General features: G+C 40.9%; 1 protein-coding gene across 2 annotated transcripts in view; it reads left to right on the top strand.

Annotated features, from left to right (window-relative positions):
* SPECC1 (sperm antigen with calponin homology and coiled-coil domains 1) overlaps positions 1–14,857 on the top strand; it is a 543,118-nt gene extending 528,261 nt beyond the window's left edge. For both annotated transcript variants that reach the window (XM_077294264.1, XM_077294265.1), the window contains 2 exons: positions 13,026–13,085; positions 13,868–14,857. In XM_077294264.1, the coding sequence (XP_077150379.1) occupies positions 13,026–13,085; positions 13,868–13,957 (150 nt within the window). In that variant the 3' untranslated portion in view covers positions 13,958–14,857. The remainder of the gene's footprint in view (positions 1–13,025; positions 13,086–13,867) is intronic.
* Positions 14,858–16,433: the final 1,576 nt, after the last annotated feature.

Here is a 16,433-nt window from a genome sequence, read left to right as displayed (position 1 = left end):
TATGTGATATCAGAGCCATCTTATACAATGTGTTACTTTTAGTCAGCCTTTTCTTTCTATCCTGTATTGAAGGTTCCATTATGAGCGTTATGTTTCCTGGTAAAATGATGGGATGCACCAGAAATCCAAAGGATCCCAATAAAGTCGTTGGGGTTGGTCAATTGTGGATCCATTATTGGATTGTATTCTAATTTTCTGCTCCTGAAATAAAGCAGAAAAATGGAATTCTTAAAGATTGGAATAACAAATCATTACTGATTTTTAGCCAGGTCATGTTTCACATTGGCCAGGTTCATGCAACCTAATTCTTGGTCTGAATACTGTCCATGGATCACACAGACCAATGATATTTCATATACCGTAGCTGTTCAGTTGACAGTTATTTTTTTCACGGACCGAATTGCAGCCTGTCCTAGTTTCTTCCGTATTCCGGATGAGACTTCTATATTTATTTTACTCACTTAGCGCCATTAATTCCATCGACTGGACTGGAAATTCTGCTGCTTCTCGTCAACAGAGCAATTCTTCCTCTTTCAAGCTGCACTGTCGACGGGGCGTGACCGGTGGTATCATGCTGATTGACAGCTGGCTTCACGCAGTTAGGCAGCGGGGAGCTGGCTGCCAATCAGCATGACATCAGCCCCGTCAACAGGAGTGAAAGAGAAGCAGCTGCTCTTTCGATGTGACTTCAGCGGAAGTCGTAGAATCGTCAGCAGGAACGATCCTCATTTCTACAAAATAGAGCAATATTTTACAAAGTTACATTCTATTATACTAGAATATACAGTATAAACTATTTTTGAATAGTTTTAGTCCTAAAGAAAGTTGGAAATTAACCAGCAGATGATGGTTGTTTTATCATAGCCTGCAGTACATGCCAGCCTGTATTCTGACAACAGATCTGCAGCGCAACAACACTGTAGTTCTGTAAATCAGGGGAAATCACAGATCAGACTACAGAAATAATCTTGCTAGGCCACATTCAGAATTTCATGTACAAGTTCTAACCTTGTTTTTTTTGCTTGAACACATGCCCATTATTGACGTCTGGTTTTGATCTTAGTTACGGATCAAACTCATCCATTTCAGCCCACGTGTCTGTGAAAAACTTGACAGCACATGATGACATCGTAGTTGTGTCTCAGTCCATTTTTCATGTTTGATAAGAAAAGCTAGGAAACCTTCATCAGTTGTTTATATCGCATACGAGAAAAAAAATTATGAAACATTGATGGTAAAACACACTGAACAAATACTGATACTGGTGAAAATCAGCCGGTTTTTTTCACATACATAAAAAATTACTGATGTTCCTGTTTTTGTGTTTATTACTAAACTGAGAGCTGTAATTAGCCCCGTTTTTAAGCTTCTTCAGCAATAGTTCAGAATTATTTACCACAAGGGCTATAATAAAACGACGTGTCTGTCTTCTTACAGACCCTGATCTTCCTGTGCACATCTAACCTCCACCTCACAGGCGCCAACATGGTTTATGAATCTTATGTCACCTCTCAAATGAAAGTCTAAATATGAGGAAGCCATACACATGCTGCACATGTGAACCTGGAAAAGACCTGCAGTCACTGTGCGCAATTAGAGCCAATCTACAGCCGGCACCAGAGCTCAATAAACGCGGTGCTAACTTACCGGGAGAACAATCTTTTCTAGATGGCATAATGATAAATTCCTGGAACGCAATGTTCTCTTTTGACAGATCGCCTGAGCCTCACGTTATAGAGCTGTCAAAGAGCACGCAATCAAAACTAAAATGGCTAACGAGCGGCACGCAATGTTTACCAACCCCTCCTGTCCCTGTTCTTATAACTGAGGATATAACTCGAGTACACCACTAAATAGATGTGAAACCTACAGATGTTGCATATTTATTTTATTGCATTTTCCTACAGTGACTATCTATTCAGGATTCATCATGTATCCTAATGATCACTTAGCAAATCCATTTATTCATTAACATTTCACAACAGACAGAAACCATAATGAGTAGACATGTGAGACTAATGTGTTCACAATTTCATGTTTTTGAAACCATGAATCAGAGAGGAAACATCTGATATATTGATCTAGAAGGATGATAATGAACACTGGTACAGCTTTAATGGTCACTTTCAGGCAGCTTGATCTCATTTGATAGATAAAAGTGATAAATGGACAATCCGCAGATGACTTTTTTTTATAATTATGTTGTCATAAGTAACTAAGTTAAGTGTAGCCACAGTAGCAGCTCTTAGGTGTCTTCCTTCTGTATAACTTACTTTACACTGCCTGTTGTCAAGTGCAATCCATCTTTAGAAGCAGAGACGCTGAGACAGATTACAAGACGTTTTAGAGGGTCTCTCTGATCGTACTCTCCTGTCTGTCACACTGAATACAGGACTTTTCAGGGAGGAGGGCTTTCATCTCTGAGTAGATAATGCGATTGGACTCTGGCTGGATCAATGCCTGCTTGGAAATGAAGGAAAAAAAAGTCCATGCACCAATAGTGCTGTCAGTGTTACAAGTGTGAATAAATCTGAATCACTTATGAATATCCTGGATTGCTGCTTTTATGCCATCTTGCTTACTTGGTTTGGAGGTGTTTTTGCAATTAATTTGCAGCTCCATTCCCACTGTACAATAGTGCGGGCAGAATCCTGACAATTACCTGCTCAAAAAGAGTATACAGTAAGTTACAGAGCAAGGAAATCAACAGTTTTGGACATATTAATATGGTATATGCACCAGAAGCAGTTTTAGCTTGTTGTTGGGGGTGAGGGCAGCAAGACCATGCCTTTTGTGTATGAAAGCTCAGGTACACTTCAAAGTGGATCTTTTTCAATAAATACTTGCGTTCCACATAGAGTTGAGCAGATCGATTTGTTGGACTCTGGTCCATTGACCAGGGTCCTATAGCCTCTGGTTACTAAACAGGAGGCTCTTGAATCTCTGACCTTGCAGTTGCCAGGTGTAGCTTTTGATTAGCTGAACTGGCACAACATCGTCATTGCGGCATGACACCCAGATGACGTTGCAGCAGCCCAGCTAATCAAAATTCTCACTGGGGGTCACAAGAAGGTAAGAGATCCACGAGCCTCGCGTCCAGTGGCCAGAGACTACGCACCTGATCGATGGACAAGAGTCTAGCAACTCTATCCGCCCACCTCTAATTCCATGTATTCAGGTTCTGGAGCATCTAGAGTTGTGCTATTCTCCTGTTAATCCTCCTGGAAATTTTTGACTTGGCCCAGCGGTTGGAGCCCTGACTCATGTGGAGCAGATAAAAATAAAATGATCTGATTTTCATCCTGTTCATCAGCTGAGGTTGTTACATAAAGCTGTGGCTTCTTGTTAGTGAGGTCAGTAGTCCCATTACAGAGGTCCCAGCTGCACATGTGTACAAAGGTTATAGCAGAATGTTTGAAATGTTAAGAGGCTTTCAAGATGAACATTAAAAAGTAGCCAAAGAAAACACTTTTGTTAACTGTAATAACCCAATTTTATGTCAACTAATTTTACAAGGTTGGTTTGGATTAATTTCCTGTGACTCTAGTTTACTTGTCTGTACAGATAATGGGGTCAAATATCATATGATGGACATTTCCTTCTTCTCGTTAGGTCCTTTCTATTACTTTTGTATGTAATCCATTAAATTTTTTTAAAAGCAAACAGATCAACTGAGAGAGAAAGAATATAAATAGAACAAGAAGCAAAATTGTATCAGTCGGACTGAGAAGTGCTGAGAAGCACTTGAATATAAACATTAAAAGGAGATACACAGCTCCCATACACTATGTAATGGCCGCTATCGGTATCTGCAGATCAACTTTGGAGCTGCGAGAAGCTGATTGTTAGGGGTGCTTGTTGTTAGACCCCTACTGAGCTGATGATGATGACCACCATTAAGTAAAGGTTAACAATATCAACCCCTTTAATGGCTGCAGAATATGACAGTCGGACAAGACTTCACATTAGATAACCCGAAAGCTTCAGCTGTATTGTGTAAAAGTGGTTGTAACTAATGCAGCTGTGTTTAACATGGTGTTATCCAGAAGTTTAATAAATGTTTGCTGTTTTCTTCCAAAAACAGTTCGACTCCTGTCTCCACTTTTTGTGTAGTATATAAAGTCCATTTGCACAAAAGGTATCTTTCAGTGAAATAATCATTCGATTGACATTAAAGATAAAAGGATTGTTGAGGAGTAGGAATAGAACTTATCAATGGCACGTGTGAAAAATACTTAGGAATACTAATAGATCACAGACTGTACAACAGTGTGATGCAGCAGCAAAAAAGGCAAACACAGTTCTAGGATGTATCAAGAGAAGCATAGAGTCTAGATCATGTGAAATAATTATCCTCCTCTACTCCTCCTTAGGCCGGCGTCACACTCGGCGTAAGACAATACGGTCCGTATTTTACGGCCGTAATACGGCCGAAATACGGTGAAATGTTCCCAAAATAGTGATCCGTAGTCAGGGTGTGTCAGCGTATTTTGCGCATGGCATCCTCCGTATGTAATCCGTATGGCATCCGTACTGCGAGATTTTCGCGCAGGCTTGCAAAACCGACATCTAATGGATTTATGTGCTCAAATGTTCGGGAAAACATATATACAGTATATATATATATATATTTGTCATTGAGACACATATATATATATTCTGTATTTAGATTTCATTCAGCGCGATATGTGTTAAAAGCCGGTAATTCAATTGCCGGCTTCTCATTTCTCCTGCACAAACCCGACATGATATGAGACATGGTTTACATACAGTAAACCATCTCATATCCCCATTTTTTTTTGCATATTCCACACTACTAATGTTAGTAGTGTGTATGTGCAAAATTTCAGCGCTGTAGCTGCTGAAATAAAGGGTTAAATTGCGGAAAAAATTGGCGTGAGCTCCCGCGCAATTTTCTCCGCCAGAGTGGTAAAGCCAGTGACTGAGGGCAGATATTAATAGCCAGGAGAGGGTCCATGGTTATTGGCCCCCCCGTGGCTAAAAACATCTGCCCCCAGCCACCCCAGAAAAGGCACATCTGGAAGATGCGCCTATTCTGGCACTTGGCCACTCTCTTCCCACTCCCTGTAGCGGTGGGATATGGGGTAATGAAGGGTTAATGCCACCTTGCTATTGGAAGGTGACATTAAGCCAGATTAATAATGGAGAGGCGTCAATTATGACACCTATCCATTATTAATCCAATTGTTGGAAAGGGTTAAAAAACACACACACACATGATTTAAAAGTAGTTTAATGAAATAAACACAGCGGTTGTTGTAATAATTTATTGTTCTCTCAATCCATCAGGAACACCCTCGCTTGGAAAAATAATAAACGCACAAGATACATACCTTCTGGTGAACCGTCTCGTCCCACGAAGTAATCCATCTGAAGGGGTTAACTAATATTACAGGCACGAGCCCTGCTAAATGCAGCTGTGCTCCGTGCCTGTAATCCCCGGCGAATGAATGAAATGTAGGTCAATGACCTACATTTCCTTCAGTCGCGGTGATGCGCCCCCTGGTGGATGTCCTCATATGACCTGGAGCGTGGGAAAAAGTTCCCAGGCTGCAGTTCATGAGAATATCCACCAGAGGGCGCCTCACCGCGACTCAATGTAAGTACAGATCCTGCTTTCCTTTCAGCACCCGGGGATTACAGGTACCAGCGAGTGGTTTATCGCAGCTCGTGCCTGTAATATTAGTTAACCCCTTCAGATGGATTACCTCGTTGGACGTGATCTGACATCAGAAGGTATGTATCTTGTGCGTTTATTATTTTGCCAAGCGAGGGTGTTCCTGATGGATTGCGAGAACAATAAATTATTACAACAACCGCTGTGTTTATTTCATTAAAATCCTTTTTAATCATGTGTGTGTGTGTGTTTTTTAACCTTTTCCTACAATTGGATTAATAATGGATAGGTGTCATAATTGACGCCTCTCCATAATAATAATAATAATAATAATTTTATTTATATAGCGCCAACATATTCCGCAGCGCTTTACAACTTATAGAGGGGACTTCTACAGACAACAGACATTACAGCATAACAGAAATCACAGTTCAAAACAGATACCAGGAGGAATGAGGGCCCTGCTGCTCGCAAGCTTACAATCTATGAGGAAAAGGGGAGACACAAGAGGTGGATGGTAACAATTGCTTTAGTTATTTGGACCAGCCATAGTGTAAGGCTCGGGTTACCGTGGACACTCACCCTAAGGCTCGGGTGTTCATGTAAAGCTGCATGAACCAGTTAACTGCCTAAGTATGTAACAGTACAGACACAGAGGCTATTAACTGCATAAAGTGTATGAGAACATGATGGAGGAACGTGATTATGTTGTTGTTTTTTATTAATAGGCCACTATTAATCTGGCTTAATGTCACCTTCCAATAGCAAGGTGGCATTAACCCTTCATTACCCCATATCCCACCGCTACAGGGAGTGGGAAGAGAGTGGCCAAGTGCCAGAATAGGCGCATCTTCCAGATGTGCCTTTTCTCGGGTGGCTGGGGGCAGATGTTTTTAGCCACGGGGGGGCCAATAACCATGGACCCTCTCCTGGCTATTAATATCTGCCCTCAGTCACTGGCTTTACCATTCTGGCGGAGAAAATTGCGCGGGAGCCCACGCCAATTTTTTCCGCCATTTAACCCTTTATTTTAGCAGCTACAGCGCACAAATTTTGCACATACACACTACTGACATTAGTAGTGTGGAATATGCAAAAAAAATGGGGATATGAGATGGTTTACTGTATGTAAACCATGTCTCATATCATGTCGGGTTTGTGAAGGAGAAGGAAAAAGCCGGCAATTGAATTACCGACTTTTCACTAACAGCGCTGCGTATTTCTTGCAGGTCACACTGCTGGTCCGTGTGGAATCCGTATTTTTCTCGCCCCCATAGACTTTCATTGGCGTATTATTTGCGCAATACGCTGACAAACGCAGCATGCTGCGATTTTGTACGGCCGTAGAAAGCCGTATAATACTGAACCGTAATATACGGCTGATAGGAGCAGCCCCATTGAGAATAATTGTGCCGTATGTAATGCGAGTTTTACGGACGTAGTTTCTACGCTCTTACGTCCGTAAAACTCGCCAGTGTGACGCCGGCCTTAGTCAGGCCTCATCTGGAATACTGTGTCCAGTTCTGGGTACCACATTTTAAAAAGGCATTGAAAAATGTGAGCAAGTTCAGAGAAGAGCTACCAGGACTGCAAACTAAGTCCTATGATGAACTGTTAAAGCAATGTTTAGCTTGTTAAAAAGAAGGCTAAGAGAGACTTAATAGCGGTCTACAAATATCTGAAGGCATGTCACCGTTTAGCGGGATCATCATTATTCTCATTTGCACATGGAAACACGAGAAGCAATGGAATGAAACTGAAAGGGAGAAGATACAGATTAGACATTAGAAAAAAATATTTTGACAGTGAAGGTGATGAATGAGTGGAATAGGCTTCCACGAGAGGTGGTGAGTCCTCCTTCAATGGAAGTCTTCAAACACAGACTGGACAGACATCTATTGAGATGGTTTAGTGAATCCTCTATTGAGCAGGGGATAAGCCATGATTAACTAACTCTAACATTCTAATAATTCTATGAAATTTTAATTTTCCCCTAATATTCAATTTGTGTTGAATTAATTCAATGCAATTTGCCTCTAATTGTCCAGAAAATACATGTGCAACACTCTGAGGTCTCCTAGGAATGTATTTAAATGTGTGTTACAATGCAGGGAGCACAGTTTGACACACAAGCCTTGGATTAAGAACTTTTTTTTTAGTAGCAAAATTATCACTGGCAGTTTAATACTGCCCTCCTTGTTTGTAGTGTATAAAGAATAAAAAAGGCTATTAAAGTACTGTTATTACAGTATATCTCACATCAATCAATTCAGTCACAATTAGTGACGATTAGTGATGAGCGAGTATACTCGTTGGGGCATATACAGTCATGGCCAATAGTGTTGACACCTTTGAAATTGTTTCAGAAAATGAAGTATTTCTTCCCTGAAATTATTGTAATTACACATGTTTTGTTATACACATGGTTATTTCCTTTGTGTGTAACACAAAAAAAAAAAAAAAAGAAAAAAAAAATTGATAGCATTTCACAAAAAAAGTGCTGGACAAAATTGTTGGCAACTTTACAAAATTGTGAATAAACGGCGTTGCTTCAAGTATGTGATGCTCGTTCAAACTCACCCTTGGCAAGTAACAGATGTGAGCAATATGAAAATCACACCTGAAACCAGATAAAAAGGGGAGAAGTTGACTCAATCTTACATTTTGTGTTTTTGTGTGTGCACACTAAGCATGGAGAACAGAAAGAGAAGAAGAAGATAAGTGCAGACAGGCTCGGACTGGCCCATAAGGGAACGGGGAATTCCCCGGAGGGCCCCTGTGAAGTTCTGGGCCAGCAACCTTACTGAATGGGCAGTACTTGTCACGTGATTCACTCTGTACAGAAAAAAGCAGCATCTCATTCATTAACCAAACTACCCAGTTTATTATTTTATAGAGATATAGGTACATTTGTGATCTAGGGTTGTATAATATTTGTTTGCAGGTGAAAAGTGGGCCCCCAAAGTCAATGTTACTGGTGGGCCCTTAGCACCCCAGTCCAACTCTGGCTGCAGAATATTATGAGGAATCCTGCGCGACCCATGCCTAACATCATTAGCCCTCTCTCTGAGCCTTTAGCAATGTGTGAAAAAGCGCCAGAGATTTTATGGGGGCTGGTCCCCGCAAATCAGATTGCAGAGTATTTGAATTTGTGGGGACCCGCAAATATCAGGAAAATGAACCTAAAGACGATTCTCTACAGATCGATCCTCTCAACTCTAATTCACAGCTATTCCAACTCCTGCAAATTCTGCTGAGTGTGCATGTTTTTTTCAATAAACAGAGAGAGACAAGCTGTTGCCAGATTTCTCTGACCATAATTTATCTGTCACGAAGACCAAGCATAGGTTCTATGAAAGTCCAATTTTCCTGATTCTACACTGTGTGCAGAATTATTAGGCAAGTTGTATTTTAAATGATTATTTTTATTATTGATCAACAGCTATGTTCTCAATCAACCCAAAAGACTCAAATATCAAAGCTTAATATTTTTGGAAGTTGGAGTGGGGTTTTTTTTTTTTAGATTTGGCTATCTTGGGAGGATATCTGTTTGTGCAGGTAACTATTACTGTGCAGAATTATTAGGCAACTTAATAAAAACCAAATATATTCCCATCACACTTGTTTATTTTCTCCAGGTAAACCAATATCACTGCACAAAATTTAGAAATAAACATTTCTGACATGCAAAAACAAAATCCCCCAAAAAATGAGTGACCAATATAGCCCCCTTTCTTTATGATGACACTCAACAGCCTTCCATCCATAGATTCTGTCAGTTGCTTGATCTGTTTACAATCAACATTGCGTTCAGCAGCCACCACAGCCTCCCAGACACTGTTCACAGAGGTGTAATGTTTTCCCTCCCTGTAGATCTCTCATTTTATGAGGGACCACAGGTTCTCTATGGGGTTCAGATCAGGTGAACAAGGGGGCCATGTCATTATTTTTTCTTCTTTGAGACCTTTACTGGCCAGCCACGCTGTGGAGTAGTTGGAGACCTGTGATGGAGCATTGTCCTGCATGAAAATCATGTTTTTCTTGAACGATACTGACTTCTTCCTGTACCACTGCTTGAAGAAGTTGTCTTCCAGAAACTGGCAGTAGGTCAACCCGAAAAGGTCCAACAAGTTCATCTTTGATGATACCGGCCCATACCAGTACCCCACCTCCACCTTGCTGGCATCTGAGTCGGAGTGGAGCTCTCTACCCTTTACTGATCCAGCCTCTGGCCCATCCATCTGGCCCATCAAGAGTCCCTCTCATTTCATTAGTCCATAAAACACTTTGAAAAGTCAGTCTTAAGATATTTCTTGGCCCAGTCTTGACGTTTTATCTTATGTTTCTTGTTGAAAAGTGGTCGTTTTTTCAGCCTTCCTTACCTTGGCCATGTCCCTGAGTATCGCACACCTTGTGCTTTTTGTTACTCCAGTAATGTTGCAGCTCTGGAATATGGCAAAACTGGTGGCAAATGGCATCTTGGCAGCTTCACGCTTGATTTTCCTCAATTCATGGGCAGTTATTTTGCGCCTTTTTTGCCCAACACGCTTCTTGCGACCCTGTTGGCTATTTGCCATGAAACGCTTGATTGTTCGGTGATCACGCTTCAAAAGTTTGGCAATTTGAAGACTGCAGCATCCCTCTGCAAGACATCTCACAATTTGGGACTTTTCAGAGCCCGTCAAATCTCTCTTCTGACCCATTTTGCCAAAGGAAAGGAAGTTGCCTAATAATTAAGCACACCTTATATAGGGTTTTGATGTCATTAGACAGCACCCCTCCTCATTACAGAGATGCACATCACCTGATTTACTCAATTGGTAGTTGGCTCTCAAGCCTGAACAGCTTGGAGTAGGACAACATGTAGAAAAAGTATCATGTGACCAAAATACAACTTGCCTAATAATTCTGCACACAGTGTATTTTCCACCAGATTTGCCATCAGGAAAAGGCCAGCACCTTACAGACTATGGATGGATAGTTGATCCTGCTGACCAATACTTCCCTAATGTTTATGGGAAAATTAGTGATCCAGCAACAAGTGCTGTACAAATATGAATATCCACTAATTTTAAGAACCCATTCACTGATAAAAGTGGAAACAAAAATTGTCTTAAATTAAATTTTAATATTCATTTAAAATATTCAAGCTATATTCCACTGTAGTAGAAAGTTGCGCTCTATAGTCTATTTTTTTCCCTCTGTATTAAGGATAGGGTGTAAGAGATGGTTCGAGCTAGAAAGAAAATGACACTCTCCCTCATGTAGTGTTATGCACACTACTGCTATAATATGATGGGTCACTATCAATCTGTACTCATTACATTATTATTGAAAGTGCAATCTAAGTGTATCTAATTCTGTCAGATGCCTATATAGTGCCACTAGTGTATTCTATAGCACGCATTGCAATTATTTCAAGATAATTGCCTAAAAGTATTAGTTTAGTCCTTGTTTGTATTATATAGCACACCTAATATCGCCTCAATGTGTATGGACATCTTATGCACGTTTTACACTTGCAGATCAACTATATACAAGCCATAGTACATTCTATGCTCACAGAACAATCATTAAAACGATCGTTCTGTGCTCATTGAACATTTTTATTGGTAGAATCCAGCCTGATAACACAGGGTGATGGGCTGCCGATTATGATGGTTTTAAGCCGACCCTAAAATCATCATACCCGATAAATGAGTGTGGGTGATTTGCCAATCTGTATGGAGTGCTCATTCTCTGATTATTCGCTCAAATTGGCAAATGTGTATGATATGTATGATATAGGCTGTCTTACTTGTTATTACACTTTACTGTATCTCTCACCATCATCATTAAAGAAGCCCTAAATTACTAAATCTGTATATGTGTATGTAGCATAGTGTATAGTATATGCGCTAATATACGGTATTCACCTACCGCCATCTTCTCCGGGATCCAGCGTCGTTCTACACCCCTCCTCTGTGACGTCACTGCTCTTCAGACTCTCAGGTCACAATGCGCTCTGCGTGACCCCAAAGTGGCTTTTACAATGTAAGTCTATGGAGCATCAGAACGTGGCTCCGCAGGCTTACACTGTAAAATAGGCTTCCCGCTCATACAAAGACCATAAAGTGACCCAAAAAGTCTGAAGACGAGAGGAACGGCGCTGAATACTGGAGAAGATTTTATTAACATAAACTTTTTTTTTAACCAATTGACATATTTATAAATTTAAAATACGTTCAAAAGCTTGCACAAATTTTTATGGCTTTTTCAGGTGCTTTCCACCTGAAAAAGATTGTGCACATAGCCTTTTAGGTGGTTTCTGAAGAGGATTTTGAGGCAGATCCGTTCCAAAAACTCCCAGAAAACACAGAACTTAGCCACAGTCCTGGACAATCCCTTTAATGAGAATCTGTCACCAGGTCTAAGAGCAGATTTATGTAGAGACAAAATCCCTGATACCAGGCTGTTTGCTGTAGTGTTCATAAAATCACCGTTTTATCAGCAGGAGATTAACACTAGAGGTCCATATCTGCGAGCACTGTGTAACCCTATCCCCACCACTGATTGGCAGCTTTATGCATACCCTGTGTATAGGCAGAAAGCTGCCAATCAGTGGAGTGGGCGGGGTTATACAAAGCTCAGCATTCCGAGAATTGGCAGATCTGCAGCAGATATAACTGATTTTATCAAAAATACAACATGCAGCCCAGTAAATGACACAGCTCTGGACTCTGCCCCTACATAACCCTGCCCTCAGATGAGGGAGAATAGATCTGGTGACTGCTTCCCTTTAAGGAGTGACACCTGACGTCTAGGCACTAACCATTTCAGATATGTAGTAAAGGTAATGGGGTTTGGAAGTCCAATATTGCCATATAGAGATCCCCCAAAAATCCAGAGACTCTTCTTGCTGCTGAATACCTCTAGAATCACTATTATACATCTAATCCACTCTCTAAATAATTTCCATTGACAGAATAACAACTGAGCTGGAATGATAGGGCAGAGACACACTGTGATTTGTCCAGATGAAGACGTTTGGAACTTCCAAACTCTTGGACAAATAAACTGCATTCTTGGATACCGATCTCCCCCTCCATCTTTGACTACCGGCAGCGCAGAATTAACTCTATCATTACATTTCAGCTGTTATCTTGCTATGGGTCTGTGGCAGCCTTGAGCCTTTTAGTGGTTGTGGTGATACATCCACCCCAGGTGAGTACCAATACTTTTGATCCCCCCCATTGTCACGCCGATAAAACGCTATTGCACCTATTGACCTTCCAGTTTTTCTACCTCATTGACAGAATAAGGTATAAATGATAGATGTGGATAATTCCTTAATAATGTTTAAAATGTCTTACCTTTTTAATAACTGTTTTTTGCTTTTTTTTCGCAGAAGAGAAATTTAATGTTAGCTTTTCAAGCGGCTGAAAGCATTGGAATTAAAGCAAGTCTGGTGGGTACCAATATACCTAGCGTCTATATGAATTCTGTAACCACAGTCATATACCATCTCTAATGTATGTAATCCCATGTCCTGTCATTGGAGGACGCTGTAGCCAGACTTTAGTCATTTAGAACCAGATTCTGAGCAGCATTTCAGTATGAAATCTTTCCTTTCTTTGTCAATATATAGAAGGTTAGTACGTTCTCGTGAAGAATCTGTATCATGATCTCCATAAGGGCTTATTCACACATCTGAGTTTTCCATGAACAAGAAAACTGGACCGATTATTCTGATTAGGCTTTGATCAGAGTGTGGTCCTAGTGTCATCTATTTTTCTTGTATGTGGAGAAATAAAAAACTAAAGTTTCTTCACCTTCTCCAGTCTGAAAATCATCCGAGTGTGGTCCGTTATATATCATGGACTCATAGATTTGCATTGCTGACTTTGATCTGACCCTGAGTTTAAAATCGGACTTGTCCTCCTCAATTTTCCATGGATCGAGAGAACTGAGAAAAATCATTGACATGTTGAAGGCCCCATTGAATATCACAGATACGAGTGCTATCCGTGAAAGCCACAGATAGCACTCATGCTTGAAAATCAGATGTCTACATGAGCCCTTACTTTCATGTTCTTTAGCCCTCTCGGGGACCGGGGTCTGGATACAAGTTTAAACCTTTGCACCCCTTAAAGTTCTATGCCATGCTCTGTGGTTTGGGATTAACAGTAGGTCTTGTGGAGGCCATATGCTTGGCTTTAGCTTTCTTATCAGTTTTTCTTTTCTCTGCAGGAGCTCAATGAGTTGATGTTCACAGATCGTCCAGACTGGCAGAGTGTGATGCAGTACGTGTCTCAGATATACAAGTATTTTGAGACATAAAGGAAGGCTGTGAACAAGAAGACTGCTACAGAGGAAGCACATATTCACTTTATCGATCAGGTCTATCTCGATAAGAGCAGAGCTTCACACTGCATTACGAATGTGTGGAGGCAACACGTTGAGTTTCTGGATCCTGGTGCTGACTGTATGACGTATAACATGAGTGGGGATTATAACGCTGCCCTTAATAAACCCCATCACCTCGATCATCGGCCTATGGCTGGATACACTAACATAGAAGTCCTACCATACTGCGACCATGGTCCTTGTAAAAATTGACACTATGTATTTCTGAGTTTTCTGAACCTCCAGATTTGGCAGAAGCTTCAAAAACAGCAATGATTGACAATATTTTCTGCAGGTCACAGAAAAAATAACGTATGCATTACTTTACAAGAAACTGGGATTTTTGCTATTTATACACTACCAGACAGAATTCTACAGCATAGAAGGACGTTGGATATTTCTAGAAGAGTTAATTCGCGTAGGTGAATGGACGTATTACATCAAAGAGGACACTCATTCCATAATGGTTACCTGATCTGTTTTGCACGAGATGCACACATCCATATTGTGCGATATGATCTCTGGTCCCTGACATAAGTGCCATGCTTTAATAAGAAACGTTTTCCTAATCTATTAACCTGTCCACTGCCAGCAGAGATTTCAGAGCAGATACAATGGAGCTAAATAACATATGCAATTCCCATAAAGAAAAGGGTTAAGTTATACCCCTTGTTCTTTACACAAGCAATGTGTCAGTATTACCCTAGGCACCAGCCTGCGGTGATACTCCCATTTTGCCACCGTGGATTGTTTTTTTTTTTATGGTAATGCACTGTTGTAACTGAGAGGATGGTTACCCCTTCTAAATAAAATACACCTGATATTAAATATTCAGCAGCTTTTTCTTGTATTTGATTCATATTTAGTAAATGAAGCAGCTTATGATGAGTACAATCTGGGCTGCTGCTCCGCTGACCGAGGCTCTGGGTAGCCCTGGGCCAGATTGCTCTCATCATTAGTGGCGCACCAGGCAGGCCGCATTCCTGCAGAGCCACTGCCTACAGCAAAATGTCACAGCAGAGCCACCGGAAACTGTTCTCAGCTTCCTACCCAGCTCTTTCTCTATAACTCTGATGCTGCATACGTTAATAAAGTACAAGACCAGAAGAGGAAGGAATTGATGCCACAGGGGATAGTCTGTAGAAGTGAGTACACTGTAAGGGATAGCATGATGGTGAATAGGGGGAGGGTATAGGATGCTATACAATGACTTATAATGAGTGGGAGGAGAGATGACAATATTCAGGGACTTATAATGAATTGGGGTTGGTTGATATTGCTAATGAATTGAGATGTATGAGATAATGCTGTATAGGGACTTGGGGGAAATTGGGTGGTGGGAGAGGATGCTATACAGGGACTTATAATAAATTGGGTGGTGGGAGAGGATGCTATACAGGGACTTATAATGAATTGGAGTGGGAGAGGATGCTATACAGGGACTTATAATAAATTGGAGTGGGAGAGGATGCTATACAGGGACTTAGAATGAATTGGGTGGTGGGAGAGGATGCTATACAGGGACTTATAATAAATTGGAGTGGGAGAGGATGCTATACAGGGACTTATAATGAATTGGGTGGTGGGAGAGGATGCTACCCAGGGACTTATAATGAATGGGCCAGAGAGGACACTCTACCGGGACTTATAATGAATTGGGAGGTAGGAGAAAACATTACACAGCGACTTATAATGAATTGGAGTGGGATAGATCGCTGTACAGGGACTTTTAATTATTTGGGGGCTGGGTGAGGATACTAAAAAGGAACTTATAATTAACAGGGGAGAGAGGACACTATACAGTGACATATATTGCATTGGTGTGGAAGAGAATTCTGTACTTAGGACTTATAAAGAATTGGGGGTGGGAGTTAATGCTGTAAAGGGACTTGTAATGAATTTGGGAAAGATAAGAGAAAGGACAAGTACTTAGAAATAATTTGGAGATACAATAACAGTGAGTGATACATTTATACATATTGGACAGCTGAAACTGGAGTTAATGGGTGGGCACAGTGCTGGTTTATCAATTTAGATTTAGAATGGAGCGTGGCTACTTGGATATTGATGGTGTGGTACATATTTATATTAAGGGGGCAGTGAGGGGTGAGTTGTATTCAGGAGGCAAATGTTTATATACAATATATGTGAAATTGTTTTCCAGAACAGGGTGATCAGTGGGGTAAAATGAGCCATGGCTGGAAGATGTCTTTCGTGAAGGCCTGACCTAATGGAGAATAGCAGAAAGCGACTTTATCAGATGAAATGTCAGCAGTAAGTCACTGGATGTAACTATGAGAGCGGGTGTTCAGTGGGATGAGCCCTGGTCCATGTGGTCTTTCTAAAGACAGCTGGTCCAGCGAGCCAGAGCACCCACTGAGCCTCGTGTCAGAGAAGAAACGCATCAGAA

The sequence above is a fragment of the Ranitomeya variabilis genome, chromosome 3 (genome assembly GCF_051348905.1).
Source record: "Ranitomeya variabilis isolate aRanVar5 chromosome 3, aRanVar5.hap1, whole genome shotgun sequence".
Taxonomy (NCBI): domain Eukaryota; kingdom Metazoa; phylum Chordata; class Amphibia; order Anura; family Dendrobatidae; genus Ranitomeya; species Ranitomeya variabilis.
Note: the sequence above shows the minus strand (reverse complement) of the source record. Positions and strands in the feature narration are given on the sequence as shown.